Source organism: Dromiciops gliroides, chromosome 1, assembly GCF_019393635.1.
Source record: "Dromiciops gliroides isolate mDroGli1 chromosome 1, mDroGli1.pri, whole genome shotgun sequence".
Classification (NCBI taxonomy): domain Eukaryota; kingdom Metazoa; phylum Chordata; class Mammalia; order Microbiotheria; family Microbiotheriidae; genus Dromiciops; species Dromiciops gliroides.
Window position 1 is genome coordinate 634,596,748 of NC_057861.1, and position 19,344 is coordinate 634,616,091.

A 19,344-nucleotide genomic window follows, 5' to 3' on the forward strand; every position below is an offset into this window, starting at 1 on the left:
AAAAATAGATATGCATTGAGGGCCCAAGAGACTTTACCTATAAATAAAGTGCCTGGACTTAGTGGTATCTACTTAGAGGCTAATGAAAATCATAGATCATTAGAGCTGGAAGGGACCCTTTGGGATCATTTAGCACAACCTTTCCTTTTACAGATTATGCATTTGAGGCCCAGAGAGGTTGAATGAGTTACCCAAGGTTGTGTAGTTAGTGCCTGAACTGGGATCTAAACCCAAATGTCCTGATGCCAAGTCCAGTGAATTTGCCACCATCCACCGCTTCTAGGATCTTCGTTTGATTCCACTTAGAGGAGATGGCACAAGTGGAAAGAACACTGGACCGGAAGTCAGAGGACCTGAGTTCAAATTCTGACTCAGCTGCTTAATAGTTATGTGACCTGGGGCATTTAAACTTTCTAGGTCTCAGTTTCCTCATCTGTAAAAATGAAAAGCTTGGAGTAGATGACTTGAGAATGTGCATCCCAACCCTTCCCTTTTGATCCTATGATCTCTCCAGATTATGCAAAATGTCTTCTGTGAAATATGGAAAGGACCGTGGTATACCACAGTGGAAAGAGCATTGTACTTGGAGTCGGAGGGACATAAACCCAAATGTGGGGTCTGTAACATGCTACATATGTGAACACAGATGGGCAAGTCCCTTACCCTCTCTGAGCCTGAGTTTCTTATCACACAGTCTGAGGAATTTCTCTGCTAAAATCCAGAAGCTGAGCTGGTGAGACATTGCCTTGTGAGGCAGGCTCATCTCCTTCCCCCACCCCCTGCGCAGGGTTGGCACACTCAGGCCTGTGGTGGGCACTGCCCATACTAAGTGGCACTGACTAGCTTGGCAGAATTAATTACAAAAGGGTTATGTGCCTTCCCAGGGGGAAATTCAGGTTGTTATCAGCCCCTTGCAGCTGTGGACCCCTGGAAGCTACTGAGGAGATGCTTCAGCTCCTGGAAATGGTTGGGGAGCAGCAGCCTTACTTCAGGTCAAGAGTAAACTCATTGGACTCTTTAATGATGAGCGGCAAGCACTGCTGGTCCTTCCCTGTGTGCAGGGAGGCAGGTGGGGAGGCGAGGTCACTGGGCTCATGAAAAGCAGTGGGAAGCCAAACATAATAGGACCTCATTTGCATAGGATTTGCATGTCATCCAGACACACTCCCAATAACCTCCAAATCTCCATTCCTTCTTCTGGAAAGTCTTCAGTGCCTATTCATTTCCTTGCTAAACCTTCCCTTGTCAACATTTACAAGACCCAACTAGAAAAATTCCAGACTGGACCGCCTGAGGTGCTGCCCACTCCGATCGCTGTCCAAGGTACCAACATTCCCTTCCAGGGACTGACAAAAGCTGTAGGTGTGAGCCCAGGTGCCGAAGCCGCCCTGAAGGTCTTGGCAGCTGTAGAATCAAATTGGATTGGGTTGAATAGCTCAGGGCAACCCAAGTTCCTCTCTCAGTTTTTCAGTCCTGTTCTCTGACCTAGAACTGAAGTTCTAAGTTACCCCACCTTCACCTCTGGAGCTAAACCATTCCATCCTAGGAGGGCTCTGCAATAATTATTAAATATCTGCTATGTGGAAGGCACTATGGAGATACAGATTTTAAAAAAATAGCCCTTATACTTAGGGAGCTAACATTCTTAGAGGGGTGGAAAGAGACTGCAAAATAATCTGTCCTGGAAAATGAGTCAGACCAGCCAGTTTCTAAGGTAAGTGCTAGCTATATAAATATATACCACTTTTAAGGTTTGGAAAGTCTTTACAAATATCTTATTTGATCATCACAACTACCCTGGGAGGTAGATGGTATTATAATCCCCATTTTATATATGAGGAAACTGAGGCAGGCAGGGGTTAAATGACTTGCCCAGGCTAAGATTTCCCTGCTCTGTTTTCCTGTGTCCTTTCCAGCTTTTACATTTTATGTGTCTATGCCATCAACAAGTTGGGATTTTTTTTTTTTGGCAGGGCAATGAGGGTTAAGTGACTTGCTCAGGGTCACACAGCTAGTAAGTGTCATGTGTCTGAGGCTAGATTTGGACTCAGGTCTTCCTGAATCCAGGGCTGGTGCTTTAACCACTGCACCACCTAGCTGCCCCCAGCAGGTTGGAATTTTGATTGAGACCAGTTGTAGTGGTACAGTAAAGCCCTGGTTAAGGAGTTAGATCACCCAGGTTCTGACTTCTACTTTGCAGCTAATTTGCTGGGTAAGTCACCCTTTCTGAGTCTCAGTTTCCTTATCTGTAAAATGAGGTTATCCTAGAGGATATACCTGGTATTTTTCTGGGGATGTGCCAAATATTTTCAGTGGAGGGCTGCTTCACATAACCACAGGCTTGGGACAGGAGAGGACCTTAAAGGTCATCTAGGCTGACTCTTTTATTTTGCAGATGAAAATATTTTAGCCCAGAGACATTGAACAACTTCCCTAGGGTTGCACAGGGAGTACACAGCAGAGCCAGGATTTAAACACGTGTCTTCTAACTCCAGTGTTCTCCCTACTACTCCAGCAGCACCAGGCCTTGCACACCTAATAAATGCTTGTTGAATTAAAGGTTAGACTTGATCTTTACGGTTCCTTCTCATTCTTAAAAAAAAAAAAAGATTCCATGATTCCAGTTGCCATGGGAAGAGTGTAAACTCTTCCAGGGTAGTGGAAGGAGAGGAGAAGACAATACAAAACAATGCATAATCCAAAAATAAAGTATGTGGGTGCACACAGACACACACTCATTCTCCATGACGGGTCACCATGGAAAATGCATTGCCAGGCAATTAGCATCCCTCTTCTGGTGATGTATGGCATACCTCCATTTCTGGGAGCTACTTGGTCTTTGTTTCAGGCAGAGCTGGATTTTTATGCCCCTTGATATGTTTTAAGTTGTTGTTGGCTACATGATTGGTATCTCCACCCCAGAAAGTTCATAGAGGAGAGGTACGGGGGTAGGGGGGGGAGTGTGGGTTATCCTGATGCCCTTTGAAACTCTCCGGGAATGGTGGCCTTGGAGCATCACCAGGAAAGCAGAGACCCAGGGTTTGGGTGTGCCACCGTATTTCTCTCCTGTTTCTCATGACAGCCTTGAGCTTGCTGAGTGATCAGGCAAACAGAGGGAGGCTGCTGTTCTCCATATGTGTTTCCTGGTTGGGAAATGTCAGACCTCAGAATGCGCCCAAAGAGGTCTAACAGATTCTCCTAGCACAATCTGGTTCACCACTGCTTGACGAACTGGGTAATTTGCCTTGGAAAGCACTGGGGGAGAGGGAGAAGGCTCATTTCTTTCTCTGTGAGGCAGGTTTGCTGCATAGTTGGAAATGTCTCTAGTTGAGAAATCTTGATCATTTGGTCTTCCTGGGCTTTTTTGCATATACTGTTGCTGGTTACCATCAAAGCTGTGATTTCTTTTAAAACCAAAGGGTAGATTGTTTCCTGTTAATTGCACCAAGACAGCTGCCTTTCTCTAAAAACCTGGAGCTGCTCCTTAGCTCCTGGTCCTTTCTTAGGGCTCTCTCTCTCTCTCTCTGGCAGTCACTCCACTTAATTTTTAAATTTCTTGTCTAATCTGTGCACACAAAATAAACAAGTCCCTCAGCAGCCCCTCTGACAGCAGCCTTGAACGTGATTTATTCTCACTCGTCACGGTGGGGAGATCAGGGAAAAAAAACCAAGCCAGAGTTGGAAGTAAGATGCGGAGGGAAATGAATGCTTCATTGGAAACCCTGAGCCAAGACCAAGGTCAAATGTTCGTCTGTCGGGCTCAGTGGACAACTGACAGTGTGTGGCAGCCCCAACGATGAGCTTGGGCATTCACTCTGTGGGCTGGGCTGGTCAGACATTGGTGTGGCCTGCCCCAGGGGGACGTATTAACAAGGTGATGTGGCTCCAAGCAGCCTCGTGGGCTCTTTAAAAATTCGTCGGAGCCCAGGCCTCGGCTTTAGTGACAAGTTGAAGCTGAAAGTGATGGAAGGGCCAATGTTTCTTGAATGCAGGAGGAGGCATCCCTGGAGGAGTCAGACAGGTAGGCCTCTCCTCACTGTCAGCAGGCTGGGTTCAGTCAGGTACCAGCCACGGGTCAGCCTCTGGCCCTCCCTTTGAGGGAAGTCTGGTGTTTAAAAGCCAGAAATGAGAAAGAGACCAGGTTAAGGGCGAATCTAGATTCGATATTGAGAAGCCTCAGTGGGTTATTTTATTTATTCCCTTTTTCCTTTTTCTTCCTCTCTCCCTTTGGTTCCCCCCCTCCCCGGGGCAATTAATTAATTTATTAAGTGACTTGCCCTGTGTCATGCAGCTAGTAAGTGTCAAGTGTCTGAGGTCAGATTTGAACTCAGGCCCTCCTAAATCCAGGGCCGGTGCTCTATCCACTGTGCCACCTAGCTGCCCGCTCTCCCTTGCTCTTTCCTTCCCACTCTCCCTCCCTCCTTTCCCATTAGCTGGGAGTGCCTTTTAATTGGACAATATCTTTAGTTGAATCCTTCACCACCACCACCACCACCACCGCCACCACTGCCTCCTCCTCTTCCTCCCAAATAAGACAACATTTTTAGAACATATTTTATTGACTTTGGGAAAAAAAATAATATAAATCTCTTTGAAGTTGAATGTCTGTACAATCCTTTTCTAGTTTTGTATGGTCCATACAGTTATAGCAATATCAGCAGAGACAGACTCTGTGTGTGTGTGTGTGTGCACACACGTGCACATGTGCACTTATACAGACAATTCTGACTCATACACATGGCTTAAGTGTTAGGCTGGTCATGGAGTGGTTTGTTGTTCTTTTTCTGTAGTTTTGTCAGATGCCCATACATTCTCAGCAGGGTTTGGGATCGCTAACCTAAAAGCTGCATCTGACCCTTCTATTTTTCCCTCCTGTAAGAGCTTGGACATGGAGGACAGATCTTATACTATCCCACACACTGGGAGCACTCACCAAGAGCAGAGCCGCTGGGCTGTTTAAAAGCTGAGTAAATGCTAAGTTTTGGTCAGGAGGGGCAAATCCTGATCTTGAGATCCCCCACAAGTTACAAATGGAAAGCCCATTTGCATAGCTGCTTACGTTTAATCTGCAAATCTTGTAAAATATTTGTTCAGGTTTTCTGTTGCATAGTAACATACTTACAGTACACGGGCTGTCTCTGGGCTGGGCGCCAGAAAGACAACAGATTAATATTTGGAACAAGAATTACCCACCACTGGGAAACCAATTAGTTCCCTGATAAGAACTTGGTATGTAGATGGAAGAAGATGTGTTTTGAACAGCTCACGGCACAGGGGTTGAGGCTGGCTTGTTCCCCACTGTGGGGTGGGTGGGGCCACTAAAGGGGGAAGGGTAGCACTGAAGGTGCTGGTGCAAACAGCAGCTGAGACCATTATGCAGGAAGGACCTGATACTCTAAGTCTAAATGTTTCAAAGTGTTCAAAGAGTCCTAGGGTTTTATCCTTCAGAGAACCTGCAGGAATATAACCTGGGTGAGCCCTTGGCAGATCAAAGTGCAGGGGACCCAGGCAGCGGTAAATGAGACGGCAATATCCCATTTTTTGAGGGAAATGCTGAAAACCAACATTTGCTCTTCACCAGGAATCTGAGGTGTTCTATGCTACCCCACAGGGAAAATCACTGGCAGCTCTGCAGCTTCCCTGGGTCTCAGCCCACCTCTCCTGGGACACAATGCCACTAACCTTGGGCTTCCTCTTTGAAGTGAGGAACTTGGCTTTTGGGCCGATCTATGGGACTTCTGCGTCAGGGGCAGTGATGGGCCAAGGTGGAATCCTCTTTCTGGACATACACCAACTAGGGAGCTGCACTAGGCTCTGGGAGGTCAATGTAGCCTCCGGCCTTCTCGCCTCCAGCCAAGGCTGGTCTGTATCCGCGGGGCCAAAGTTCAGGGAAATATGAGGACCCAGGCAACCTCCAGGTTCTCTTCCATTTGCCTCTTTGCAAGGGAATTTCCCTCTTTATCTGACACCTAAGATGATGTACTTTCCTTCTTTGGGATTCAGCCTGGAGAGTTAAGCGATGGTTAAGACCCAAGTACTGTGTGTGTGTGTGTGTGTGTGTGTGTGCGCGCGCGTGTGCATGCACATATGTATGCACGTGTGTGCACAGAAAGGCTAGAGATGCTTCTCATTTTGAGCAGCTTTCCCTAGGACCCCCTTCCACCAAGAATTTGGGAGGAATGATGGAAAGATGAGAGTGTGTATGAAATAAGTGCTCTCCGTGAACATCTCCATGGGTATGAGCAGGAGATGTTCCATTCTTTGCTCCCAAACTGTCCCACCAAATAATGAAAGGGGGAGTGAGTTTAACAGTAAAGGTCCCATCCTCTACCTGATTGCACCATGTCTCCCACATGGGTTGCTGGAGCAGGAGTGGGGAGGCACAGCTTCCTTCAGTCATCTCTAAGTCCCTCCCCACCCAGCAGTGAGCTGGCCCTTGGCTGTGGCCCCAGACTCTTTCCTGTAACTGTTAAGCTCACACTCTGAGGGATGGACCACATGCTGGGGGGAGATGCTCTCTTGTTCATATTGGTGCTTTCTTCTCTTTTCCCTGTAGGCCAATTTCCCATTATAGACTTTAAACGGGCTTTTCCTGCAGCTGCCTGAGCCTGACAAGGTACCCAGGAGAGGCCTCAGAGAGAGCAGGAGAGGAACTCGGTAGAATGGCAAGTGAAAAAAAACAACCAAAAAACCCCCAAATCCTTTAGAAAAATACAGTTCAAATGGCCCTTTGTCCTCCAGGTTTGTATACAGCAATGTCTGTATTTTTTTCCAAGCAATTTAACCTCTGAATCTCTTTTCCCCCATCCCAAAACAGACTCCAATCCATACTGACTGTTTTCCCAGCCCCCTCTTGATTGGTGGTGTTAACTGGAACTCAGTTCATATCTCTCCTGGATTTCCAGTTGGCAAAGTACCAGACCCAAATGCAAAGGGAGGGCAACATTTTGCCCTGAATTTAACATCCATCAATAAACCTTCCCCTGGGCTGTGAGTGGAAGCATCTCTGCTGGGGGGAGTCCTGGGGTGTCAAAGCAAAGAGCCGGCTAGACCACACTGTTTTCACTCCTCAATCTGTCAGTACCTTCTTCTCCTCACCGTTTCTTTCTCGCTTATGCAGGTCTTGGGGCGTAAAGCTGTTGAAAGACCACAATACACGGCATTACAATTCATCATGATGGAGAAACCCCTTAATAGCAAGAGACTGAACTCAGTGGGCCTCAGCTCCACAGTCAGCAGTAGTAAAGGTGGGGAAGGGCTGCAGGAACCTGACTGGTTCATGATTAAGTTTTTTATTTATGGGTGTATATGGGAGGTCCTAGATCCATGTTGTCCATCCTTCACACCACCATTTGTTATAAGAATTGAGTGACTTGCAGAAAAAGGGACATGGCATTGTGAGAGGGAAAGGGCCCAGATGGGTGGCCACAAAGGCTCTGCTGCTAACGTGCCCTGTGACCTTGGGAAGTACTTCCCCTCTATGGGCCTCAGTTTCTTGATCTGTGAAATAAGGCAGTAAGATTCGGTGACGTTTGTGATCTTTTTTGGCTCTATTTTTTAAAAATATAGAATTCTAAACCCTAATGAATTGGGCTTCAAAAAAGGAATGCTTACAAAGGCTGCGTGTATGTGGCAGAAAGACAGAGAGACAGAGAGAGACCTGAGTGGAGAGGGAGGAAGGGAGGGACAGAAGTAGAAAGAGGAGAGAGAGAGAGAGAGAGAGAGAGAGACAGAGACAGAGACAGAGACAGAGAGATGGAGGGGAAGAGAGGAAGGAAAAGAGGGAGAGAAAAAAAGAGACAGAGAGACATGCAGAGAAAACACTGGTTGATACCGTATTGCAGAAGTGCCTTAAATACTGTGAATGTTGTTTCCAGGCTAGCTGATGGTTACACAGTCTCAAGGACCAAATCAAAAGAGGTTAAGAACTATGGGTATTGTTGGTGGAGTTGTGAACTGATCCAACCATTATGGAGAACAATTTGGAACTATACCCAAAGGGCTATGGGGCTATGCATACCCTTTGTACCAGTAATACCACTACTAGATCTGTATCCCAAAGAGTTCATAAAAAGGGAAAAGGACTCACATGTACAAAAATAGTTATAGCAGCTCTCTTTGTGGTGGCAAAGAATCGGAAATGGAGGGAATGCCCATTAATAGGAAAATGACTGAACAAGTTGTGGTATGTGAATTTAATGGAATACTACTGTGCTGTAAGAAATGATGACCAGGCAGATTTCAGAAAAAACTGGAAACACTTAAGTGGACTGATGCTGAGTGAAGTGAGCAGAACCAGGAGAACATTGTACATAGTAACAGAAACATTGTGTGATGATCAACTGTGATAGACTTAACCCTTCTCAGCAACACAATGATCCAAGACAATTCCAAAGGACTCATGATGGAAAATGTTCTCCACATCCAGAAAAAAGAACTGTGGAATCTGGATGCAGATTGAACCATACTGTTTCTACTTTTTTGAAGTTTTCCCCTTTTGTTCTGATTCTTCTTTCACAACATGACTAATGCAGAAATATGTTTAATGAGATTGTACATATATAACCTATATCAGATTGCTTTATGTCTTGGGGAGGGGAAAGGGAAGGGAGGGAGAAGAATTTGGAACTCAAAATCTTATAAAAATAAATGTTGAAAACTATCTTTACATGTTACTGGAATGTAATAAAATACTTTTATGATTAAAAAAAAACTATGGCTGGGTGAAATTTGGTAACAGGTTAAAGGTGAAGAGGCATAGAACTTGGTTTGAATACTCTACAGTCCAGGATAAGGAACTGGGATCAAGGGTTAAGTTTGGCAAAATCTCTAGGGCCTGTAGCTGAAATCACCAGTGGGTAAAGGCATTTTCTGCTGAGCCATTTGCCTTTATGAAGCCCTTAATGCTGGCCATTAGTCCTCCCTTCACTGTCCATAGGACCCTTCAAGCCAGTATCCCTAGCTCCTGGGGTCACATACATGCTGGGGAAATTGGGCATAGGTAACAAACGCTTCATGGGGTTTTAGAGGACCACAGTCTTAATAGTAGTGTATAAAGAGACAAGCCAAGAAGGCTAATGTGTGTGAGGGTGTGTTTTTTGAGCACTCCTGTGATTTCAGTAGTACAGGGAATCGCCTATGAGAAAACTCTTCCACCAGTAGGGACAGGCATCTATCTGCTCTACAACCCAATGCCTTAAAGACATTGTGCCTGTATGGCCAAGAGATTAAATGCCATGCACAGGGTCACATGGGGTCACCACAATGGTTCTCTTGTTGTGGTATTAGGCTGCATCAATAGGAGTAGAATGCTGAGAGTAAGGGAAGTTAGGCTCCACCTGTTCTCTGCCCAAGTCAGATTTGATCTCAAGAGTGTCTCTGTGGTTCTGGGCACCATATTTGGAGAGGGAGAGTAACAAGGTTGAATGTGTACATTGGAAAGTACTTTAGGAGGAGTGGGCAGGAGACCATGCCATAAGAGGATCAGGTGAAGGAAATGAGGACATGTAGACTAGAAAAGAGAAGACTTGGGAAAGGCATGGCAGCCGCCTACAAGCGTCTGCAGTATTCATGGGAGAATGATTAGCATCGTCTTGCTGGGCCTCATTGGGTAAAACTAGGAACAAGAGGTAAATAGTGCCTTATTTAAAAAAAAATTGTATAGACAGAAAATGGGGTGAGGAATCATTGTATATTCCAGAGGTAAACTCATGTGAAGAAAATCCAGGAGCCAGAGTGAAATGGGTAGAGGGGAGCTCAAGGGAAAGGAAACATTGTGGTGAAGAGAAATTGAAGTAGAAACAGAAGTTTGGTCATTAGGGAGGTACACAAGCATCCATCTGGGCAGAAGAAAAGAGATGAGGAGTTCAGGAAACAGATTTCAGGTATTAGACTGCAGTATGATATGTGGTCCCTTTAATAATCTCTTGGAGTTTCCCTCTCTGTCAAACCCAGAGTGGCTAACAACTGGATCTGCTTTGATGATAACTTCATCATTTAAGAAGGGGTGGAACCAAAATGGAAAAATTTTTTCTGGATCTGATTCTCACTAACACAGAGAAGTTGGTTGCTGAGGGTAGGTAGAAATTACAGGCACTTTGGGAAGAAGTGACCTCCTAGAGTTTGTGATAAAGGAGACCAAAACTGGACAATCATTTGACATGCACCTTGGATTTGGGGAAAGTCAATTTCAAATGCATCAGAAGAAAGATGGGTGAGATCCCAAGGACTAAAATTCTAGAAGAGAGATCCCAGGAGGAATGGGAAACTCTGGAGAAAGGGAAGAACATCTGAAAAGAGTAATGTGGATACAAAAAGAACTCATGCAACACAAGACAGAAGCAAAGCATTACTAGAAGCATGTGGCACAGGTCTGTAAAAATAAGTGCCAAAGGTGTGGCAGATGCTGGTAAGGAAAGCCAAAGACAATAAAGATATTGTGTGTGGTGTGTGTGTGTGTGTGTGTGTGTGTGTGTGTGTGTGTGTGTGTGTGTGTGTGTGTGTGTGAGAAAATGAGTGAGGAAGAAGATAGGCACCTAAACTGCCCTTGGTGAATTTGTATCACCTTGCTCACATGAAGTCCTTGTCAGGTACTGAAGAATGCCAAACAGCTGTCCCAGTCAGTGATATCCAAAAGATCATGGAAAACGGGAGAAGTATTAAAGAAGAATATGGAAAAAGGCAAATGCTGTCCTGATTGTCAAAAATGGAAAGAAACTAAAGGTCAGTGAAACTGACTTCAATTCCTAGAAACCTTTTAGAATGGATTCTTTAAAGAGGATCTAGAAAAAAATCTAGAAAGGGCCACAGAAATGACAAAAAGTAGCATGGCTTCAAGGATATGTCATGTTAGACTCACCTTATTTCCTTTTCTTTTTTGGATGGTGTTATTAAACTTGTAGATCAGAAATATGTTGTAAATATAATTTACCTAGTTTTACTTTTTTTGTGGTTGTGCGGGGCAACGAGGGTTAAGTGACTTGCCCAGGGTCACACAGCTAGTGTCAAGTGTCTGAGGCCGGATTTGAACTCAGGTCCTCCTGAATCCAGGGCCAGTGCTTTATCCACTGTGCCACCTAGCTGCCCCCCAATTTACCTAGTTTTAATAAAGCATTTGGTGAAGTGCTTTATAGTATTCTTAGGAAAAGGACTGAAAGATGTGGGCTAGATGCTATATAGTTAGATGGATTTGGAGCTAGTTGAATGACTGGACTCAAAGAGTAGTCATCATTAATGGTTAATGTCATCTTGGCAGGAGATCTCACCAGTAAAGTACCTCAGGGATCTCTGTACTTTGCCCTCTGCTATTTAAGATTTTTGTCAGTGACTTGGATAAAGGCATAGCTGGCACACTCCTCAGTTTTTTAGATGACAAAAAGCCAAGAGCGAAGGCTAACATACTGGATAACAAAGTCAAGATCCAAAATAGTCTTGGCAGGCTAGAACCTTGGGCTGAAGCTAATGAAATGGAATTCATTAGGGTTAAGTTTAAAGTCTTACACTTGGGTTCAAAAAATCAACTTTAAAGGTACAAGATGGGCAAAGTATGATTAGCTAAGGCAGGTTGCCTAAAAAGATCTGAGGGGTTTTAATGAATGACCATGGCAGCCAAAAAAGCTGATGTGATTTTGGGTTTTATTAGACAGAACATAGAGAGCTTTCAGGAATAAAGCTGAGAAAGTCTGGTTGTGGTTTGCCCTGTAGGGCCTGGCCGGTCTACATTTGGAGGACTCTGTTCTGGTCTGGGCACCACGGTTCAAGACATTGATAAGTTGAGGAGTATGTAGAGGTGGTCAAGTAGGATGAGTTAAAGAAATTAGAGATAAGAAACCAGGGAAGAGTCAGGAGATAACTGTCTTCAAGTATCTGAATGGCTGTCATGTAGAAGAACGAACAGACTAGTTCTATCTGGCCCTAGAGAGCAAAGCCAAGAACAAGGGGTAGAAGGAGACAAAGTCATGCTTGATGGAATTATATGCTTCCTAATAATTAGAGCTGCCTGGGGGTAGCTCCTTATTTCTCCCAAGAGGTCTTCAAGCAGAGGCAAGATGGTCACTTTTCCAGAATACTTGAATGAGGATTCCTCCTGGGGCATGGCTTGGGCTATATGGCCACTAAAGTCCCTTCCAATGCCAAGATTCTATGATTCTTTGGCTGACACAGAGGGCCTTCTTTCTCAGGTAGATTATTTTCATATTATTCTATTCTCTGGGATCAGTATCTCTCACTATCATCCTTTATCAGGATTAGGATCTCATGATGGATAGGGGATTCCCCCACAAAACTCGAACAACTTGAGGGGTTGGGTGTTTAGCCCCTAAAAATTGTTTTCTCTATTCCAATCCATCTTAGAGGTAACAGTTAGGGAGAGTAAAGGATTAGTGATTCTAAAGGCATCAGAAAGACGGACAGGGCAGGGAGCATCCTATATAAGAGTGGGCAAGTTCAGCTAAGCGCTAATGTCAGGGACTAGTCAGGGAAGTAAAAAAATATATATATCAAGGAGAACTTTTATAGCCCTGTGAAACAGATGTGAGCAAAAATATCAGCCTTCCAATTGTGGCTAGTGATCAGGGACTTGTTCCCACTTAAGGCAGATTGTCTGTTCCCTTGGGTGAAGGTCTCATGCAATTAGGTTATTGTCCAAAATTTAGAAAATTGCCTTGTGCAGAGAATTTCCAGCTGAGCTATTTCACACAAATGACTGAGGGGTACGAGGTCAATTCATAAAGCAAACTGTTAGAGTTTGAAGTTTGAAGTAAACAAGAGACTTATGGAAAGGGAATGGAAAAGATGTAGACAAAGATCTGGAAAGGCAGGCCTGTGATTAGCACAACCAGTGCTGGAGCCTGCTCACTGGAGATCTAGTGACTATCTGTGGGGCCTTTAACAAGTGGTTTGTTCTGATCTGAATACAAGCTATTGCCTCCACTCTGGTCGAATGAGTTTCCTAATTCCTTGATGCTGAAATGACCCCAGTCCTAAGATTTCACTAAGATTCCCAAAATAGACTTATGTGAGGAAAGGATAATTTAGTGAAAGGGCAGTATCACTGAACCTAGACCTTAGGGGGAGAAGGACCCAGGCACGTTCCATCTAATCCAAAGCTTCTTAAACTGTGGGTCATGACCCCATTTGGGGTCACATAACTGAATGTGAGGGTCATGGAAAATTTGGCAACAGTAAAAGGTTATATCTTTCTGTTTTACATACCTATATGTGTGTAAATATGTCATGGAAACATTTCTCGGGCAAGTGGAAAAAATTTAAGAATCTAATCCTGATCTAATCTACCTAGACAGGAAGAAGTTGATGGAATGCTATTAGTGTCATTGTCCTGCCATGGAAAATGGAAAATATAACCACAGAATTCTGGATCTGGAAGAAACCTTAGAAGCCATGCTAAGCCAACAAAAGATTCACAACAACACTGACTGGTCCAAAGTCTCCCAGAGCGTATGTTCTGGAGCTGGGACTGGAGTCCAAGTCACTTCACTCCCTCCCAGTCCTTTGGTCTTTTCACTATGCCTAAGCTCCCTTTCCTGCCTACTTTAGAGGTTTTATGAGGGTCAACATTTTAAAATGCAGGTGAGTTCTTTTTAAATTGGAAAGTGCTATTATGATAGATTGGAAAAACAACCTAAATGGAGAAGTTTCCCCATTTGTAAAATGCATGTCTACCCCCAATAGCATTGAAGGTCCCTTCTGGTTCTCAAAGTCTCTGAGGATAGATGAATGCTAGCTCTCATTACAGAAACTCAGAGTTGGGAGGGACTACAAAGGGCTGGTTAGATGAACACCTTTAAGGTCCTCAGTTACATCTATTATTCTTGTGGTCACAGCAAAGCTAGAAGGGATCTTTGAGGAAACTAAGCCCAACCCCCACTTTTATAGATGAGGAAATTGAGGCACAGGACATTAACTGAGTTACCCAGCATTGCAGAGCTAGTAGGATTTGAACCCAGATCCTCTTGACTCCTAGTCCATCCCCTTATTCACTAAGTCACATAGACAATTTAAGACTAAGAGCTAAGAATAAGGATTCAATTATATCTACCATTTGGCCTTCATAAAGACTGGGAAGTATATGTTTTAGAAAGATTTTCCACAGTAAACATTGACACCAAAGGGTTAAGTCTAAGTTATCTAAAAAGTGCAATTAACCAAGACTTCCCACTCCCTAAATATGCTGGTTAATCAGGGCTTTGTCATATAATTTAGTGCTAAGCCTTGCTGGAAAGCTCCCTTTTCCAAAGCACCTGCCAACGTCAGCTAATCATCCCCACAGTTTAAGTAAGGTTGGCTAGTGTCAGAAGTACACTGACTGTGGACAGAGGAGGGGATGAGAATCTTGGGGAATTGAGGTTATACGTGATGAGCTCTGACTCGATCTCCATTTCGGCAAATAGTAAGTAAGAGAAAGGAGGCTCTCTGGGAGAGAAATGGAACTGACCTGGGTCAGCAGTCGTTTGCTTCTTTTTGGAGTTGGTAACAATTTGATTTTCATTCATCATCCGGACATCCTGATCCTCAACATGATTACTGCAGAAGTAAGAAAATGGGGAGATTCAATCAATCTTCTGCATTAAGACATGGCCGTCATCAATCCCCTCTAGCGTACTGAAGCCCGCCCCAGAAAGGGCTGCTGACAGACAAGATCGCTGTTTCCCAGTAGTTCTTGCCCACAAACCTGATAATGGTGTACTTCTCTCGGTGACAGATCTCCTCATCCTCTGTAAAGAGAATGGTGTGGTAGGGGACTATGGGATCACAGGTGGGCAGGATGCCATGTACCACATGGCTGACCATGTCCAGGATTCCATTGTACACCAATAGGTCGTCAACAAGAAGCTAGAAAAAAAAGAGGCAAAAGGACAATAATGGTAAACAATGATACGTGATAAAAGGATAGGTCTTTCTAGTTCCATGATGCCTCCTCACATGGGGCCATTAGAGTGGTGTGCCCAGAAACTTCCTCTCCTCTCCCCTCAATGGGCAGCTGCCATCTGACCCAAAGCTACCACTTGATTTGAGTCTGGAAACTGTGGCTTAAGAGGAATGATTGGGAGAACTGTCATGAAAGGCCGTCTGAAAGTCTACCAAGTGGAGAAAGAGGAAAAGATTGGTTTTAACTTGCTCCAGAGGATAAAACTTGGACCAATGAGGAGCTGTCATAGGGAAACCCATTTTGGCTCAGTATGGTTCGGCAGGAGCTGTCCAACAACATAACAGGCTGTCTTAGCAAGTAGCAATCACTGTGTGTTGAGATTTTAGAGGACGACACTGGCTGGGAGGTTAGCACTTCCAACTCTAAGTTGTTAGGGAGGGACTCCTTTAAACTATCTTGAATTCGTGGTCTCTGGGTGGTGACCAGGGGTGGGTTGTTATGGTAGTCGGCTAGGGTAGCTGGATGGCATTAACCTCTCCCAAGGACGCTGTTCTACTCGGAAATGGGTAGCCAACCATGGGTAAAAGACCCCACTCTTCTCTCCATAGTCAGTGTCTTGGTTAGGCAGGCCATAGGAGGGAGTTAATTGCACCAGTTCTGGGATGGTGGGACTTCATATTTGAGCCGGCAAAGGTCTGACAACCATGATACTTCCCAGCTCAAAAATCTTCTGTAGTTTTATATTGTTCTTGGATAAAAAGTAAAATCCTTTTTATTCTGGCTTGATCCAAACTTTCTACACTTATTTCATTTCACTTCTTTCCATGCATTCCTTACTGCTGCCTAACTGACCTCCTTGCCCTTCCACAAACTCCTCCTTTTGTGGATGGGGCTTAGGCTCCAAGGAGTGCAGTGACTTAACCAAGATAGAACCAGATGAAGCAGTGGAACCAAACCTGGATCTCCTGCTGCCAAGTCTAGTGCCACCTGCACTTTGCCACAGTGCAAGGATCAGTATGCCCATGTTATAGGAGAGGAAACTGAAGCGTCAGATTACAAAGCTAGTGTGTAATTCAATTCAACAAGTATTTATTAGGTCCCTACTAATGGTAAGCACTGTTATACAAGAGGGACCCAAAGAGAAAAATGGCAGTTCCTGGCCTGTGTGGGGTGGAGGAATAACATGGAGAGTTTAAGGTGAATATATAAGAAGTACACAATAACCGGGGAGGAGGGGCACAGAGTACGGTTCTGCGTGTGGTGGGTGGGGCACCTTGTACAAAGTCACAGAGGCAGGAGATGCCACACTATGTATGGTGCACAGAAAACAGGCAGATTTGGCTGGGATTGAGAGTGAGTCTTGAAAGATGGGTTGGATGCGGACTGTGAAGGGCTGGAAATGACTAAGAGAGGAATTGGTACTTTGTCCTAGAGGCACCAGGAAAACACTGAAGGTGACATGGATTAGACCTGTGGAGGAAGGGGGGGCACCCTCCTCACCCCGAGGGGGCACCTCCTTAATATCCAAGCACAAAGAGAAAGAAAAAGCTATTTGAGTGAGACAGTGTTTAAAGGATGGAACCCTTAAAGGGAAACGTCTCTCCAGGCTGTGAATCAAGCCCACCTCCCATGAGAGAGTGCAGTTTCAAAGGAACAGAGTAATGCATTCAAGGGCAGGGGAAGAGGCTGGGACTTGAACCCAGGCCATGATTACAAGTTTGGAATCACATCTTTTGAGACCATAACTTTCTGACTTTTTTTTTTTTACCAGTCCCACAGATGCAAAGGGGTGGTGTGACAGCTGGGCCCACTCAGAGGGGCAACGGCACAACCCCAGCCTCAACGCCAGGGACCTGTGTCCCGAGAGAAAACTTGCTCTCCTTGTTATGTCTCAAGTTCACAGCAGTTGAGTATTCATATCCTGGGAGACCAGACATTTGTTTTCAGAGTTGCAACTGAATGAAACAAATCATATACTTGCCAAGGGGCAATTAGCAGCCAGCATAATAAGTACTTACTCCGAATTCCTTTACTCCTCGATGGGGAGTTTTTGCATAATTCCACAATTTGATCATAGACACGGTGGTAGGCAGATCAAAGATCACGTAAACTCGATTCACCTGTCAGGGGAAAGACTTGATTCAAGCAGACATGTTTGGCAACAGAAAGGAACTGACACAGAGTCAGGAAGGCCAAGGGTGGGCTCGGGGTGGAGAGATACTCTGCTGAGAAAGGGGGAATAATGCTAAAGGAGAGGTTAAGCCTTTGTAGGCAGAGAAGCTTCTAATCCTAGGATTTAGTGCTGCTAGGACCTGAGGGATCAGTCTAACACTCATTTAGTGGGAAGAAACCAAGCCCCAAGGGGGCATTTACAACCAGAGGGGTTTGGAAAAGGATTCTCATAAGAGGGGGCAGCTGAACAAAGCCTGAAGGACTTGGCAAGGTCCTGCAGGTAGGATGGGGCAGAACCAGAATTCCAATCATGGTCCTCAGACCCCAAATCCAATGCTCCTTTCACTCCATTGCCCATATGAATTCCAGGGAGAGGGAATCCCACTGTGCTCCACACCCCCCACTCCCCCCAGCGGCTGGTTCACCCTGGGTCTTGTCTCCTGACAGCCAATGGTCAGTCTTGTCACGTGCCTTAGCAAACAGCAAAATGCTGATGAGGTTCTCTGAGGAGTTGTTCTCTTGGGTGCTCCTATGACCCTCCTTATTGGGGAGGCTTTGAAATGCCCCCTCCATCCTGGCTTTCCCCAGCCCAGTGGCCCACAAGAGTGATGTGCCACCAGAGAGGAGGGTAAGTGTTCCTAACTAAAGGCTGCCTCTTTAGCTTTCCTTCCCTTTACCCATACACCATAAATTAAACACAGACGGGAGAATGTGTCACAAAAAGCAGAGCCGCATAATTGTGGAGTGAGATGGTAAATTTCCAGTAATGGGGGAGGGAAATCAATTCTAAAAATTCTGTTCTTCCTGCCACGGGATCCTAAGGATCACAGGATTTGGAGTCAGCAGTGACTCTGTAGATAGTCTAGTCCCCTTGCATCTGACAGGAGTAAACTGAGACCCTAAAAGGGGAAGAAGAGATCTGGGATGAGAATCCGGGGCTCTCGGCTCCCAGGTCAGGCTTGTCTCCATCCTGGCACCACAGGCAAACATCCTGGGAGCTGGCCCTTCATTTCCTCTAGTACTCAGGCAGCACTATCCTCTCAGCACTGAGTGTCAGTCAGGGTATCCTGGGGTAGGGGAAAGAACTCCATATTTGCAGTCAGATGAAATGAATTCAAATCCTGGCTGTGTCTGGGCCTCAGGGGCCTGGGCTGGATGCTCTTTGAGACCTCTTTCAGCTCTAAATTCTACAACCCTATAACAACCTCATCATACTTTTGTTCCGATTTGGGAAAATAAAAGCCAAAAGCAGCTTGGCACTTGCAGTGAAGGTGTGGAGCCCCCAGGATACCTCCTGTTTTAGGGCGATCCTCAGAAAACAGTGGCCACAGAACAGCCGATTCTACTCCTCCCTCCAATCCCTTTGGACAGCCATGGAAGGACCACAGAATCTCTGCCACTTGGCTCCTGTCAGATCTGGCCTGGTGGTATGGAGATCACTAGAACCCTGAGTTCTTTTTCCTTCAGAGGCTGTGATGGTTACGGAGACTCATTCTTTAGATGGCAAAGGCTAAACACAGCAAACTTCAGTTTGGTGAGAGAACACTAGAGCTGAACCTGACTTGAAAGATAAACCAGAAACCTCAGCTGTCAGTAACAGCGACAATGACTTAGGAATCCCTCACATTTCTGTTGTGTTCTTCAGTTTACAAAGGACATTTTATACACTATATGTCACACGATCCTCACAATGCCCCTGTTAGGTCAACTGGATAATAATCAACAGAGAAACTAAGGCTCATAGGGATAAAATAATGTGTCCAAGGTCACAGCTATCTGGTGAAAGAGTCAGAATTAAAACTTCATTTTTCTTACTTCCATATCCAGGGCACTTCCCATTACCACTAACATATACTAAATTAAAATGAAAAAAACCAGCTTTTTCACCCAACATTAGGATGCTCCCATACACAGCATGCTGTGCTAATTAACCCTACCAAGCCAGGGAGAATTGGGGCCAGCCACATGTGTCTGCCATCACTGGTGTCATTCACTTGGTCAATGAGCTTGTCTGGAGTTCGGACATCTCCACATACCCCCTCGAGGGTATTCACACTGTCTGGGAAAGCAGCAATATCTGAGGTGAACCTTTAAGCAATAATAACCCAAACGAAGTGCTCAGCACACCATTTTCCAATCTATATCTGCCAACCTGCATCAAGATGACGGGAGAACTCAGGGGAGTGTGGGGCCAAAGTACCAGGCAGGCAGGAGCTGCTGCCTGCTAGGCCTGGGAGCTGCTGAAGTGACAGCCAAATTAGGGATGTTCAAGGGAAAATGAGAGT

The 19,344-nt window shown here is 45.1% G+C and overlaps 1 protein-coding gene across 2 annotated transcripts in view; it reads right to left on the reverse strand.

The window, feature by feature from the left end:
- Positions 1–4,551: 4,551 nt before the first annotated feature.
- The window catches only part of LOC122736134 (katanin interacting protein), a 205,190-nt gene continuing 190,397 nt past the window's right edge, over positions 4,552–19,344 (reverse strand). For both annotated transcript variants that reach the window (XM_043978179.1, XM_043978180.1), the window contains exons 26-30: positions 18,997–19,136; positions 16,906–17,007; positions 14,690–14,850; positions 14,453–14,541; positions 4,552–7,136 (exon numbers count right to left, since the gene is read on the reverse strand). In XM_043978179.1, coding sequence (XP_043834114.1) covers positions 7,078–7,136; positions 14,453–14,541; positions 14,690–14,850; positions 16,906–17,007; positions 18,997–19,136 — 551 coding nt within the window. In that variant the 3' untranslated portion in view covers positions 4,552–7,077. The remainder of the gene's footprint in view (positions 7,137–14,452; positions 14,542–14,689; positions 14,851–16,905; positions 17,008–18,996; positions 19,137–19,344) is intronic.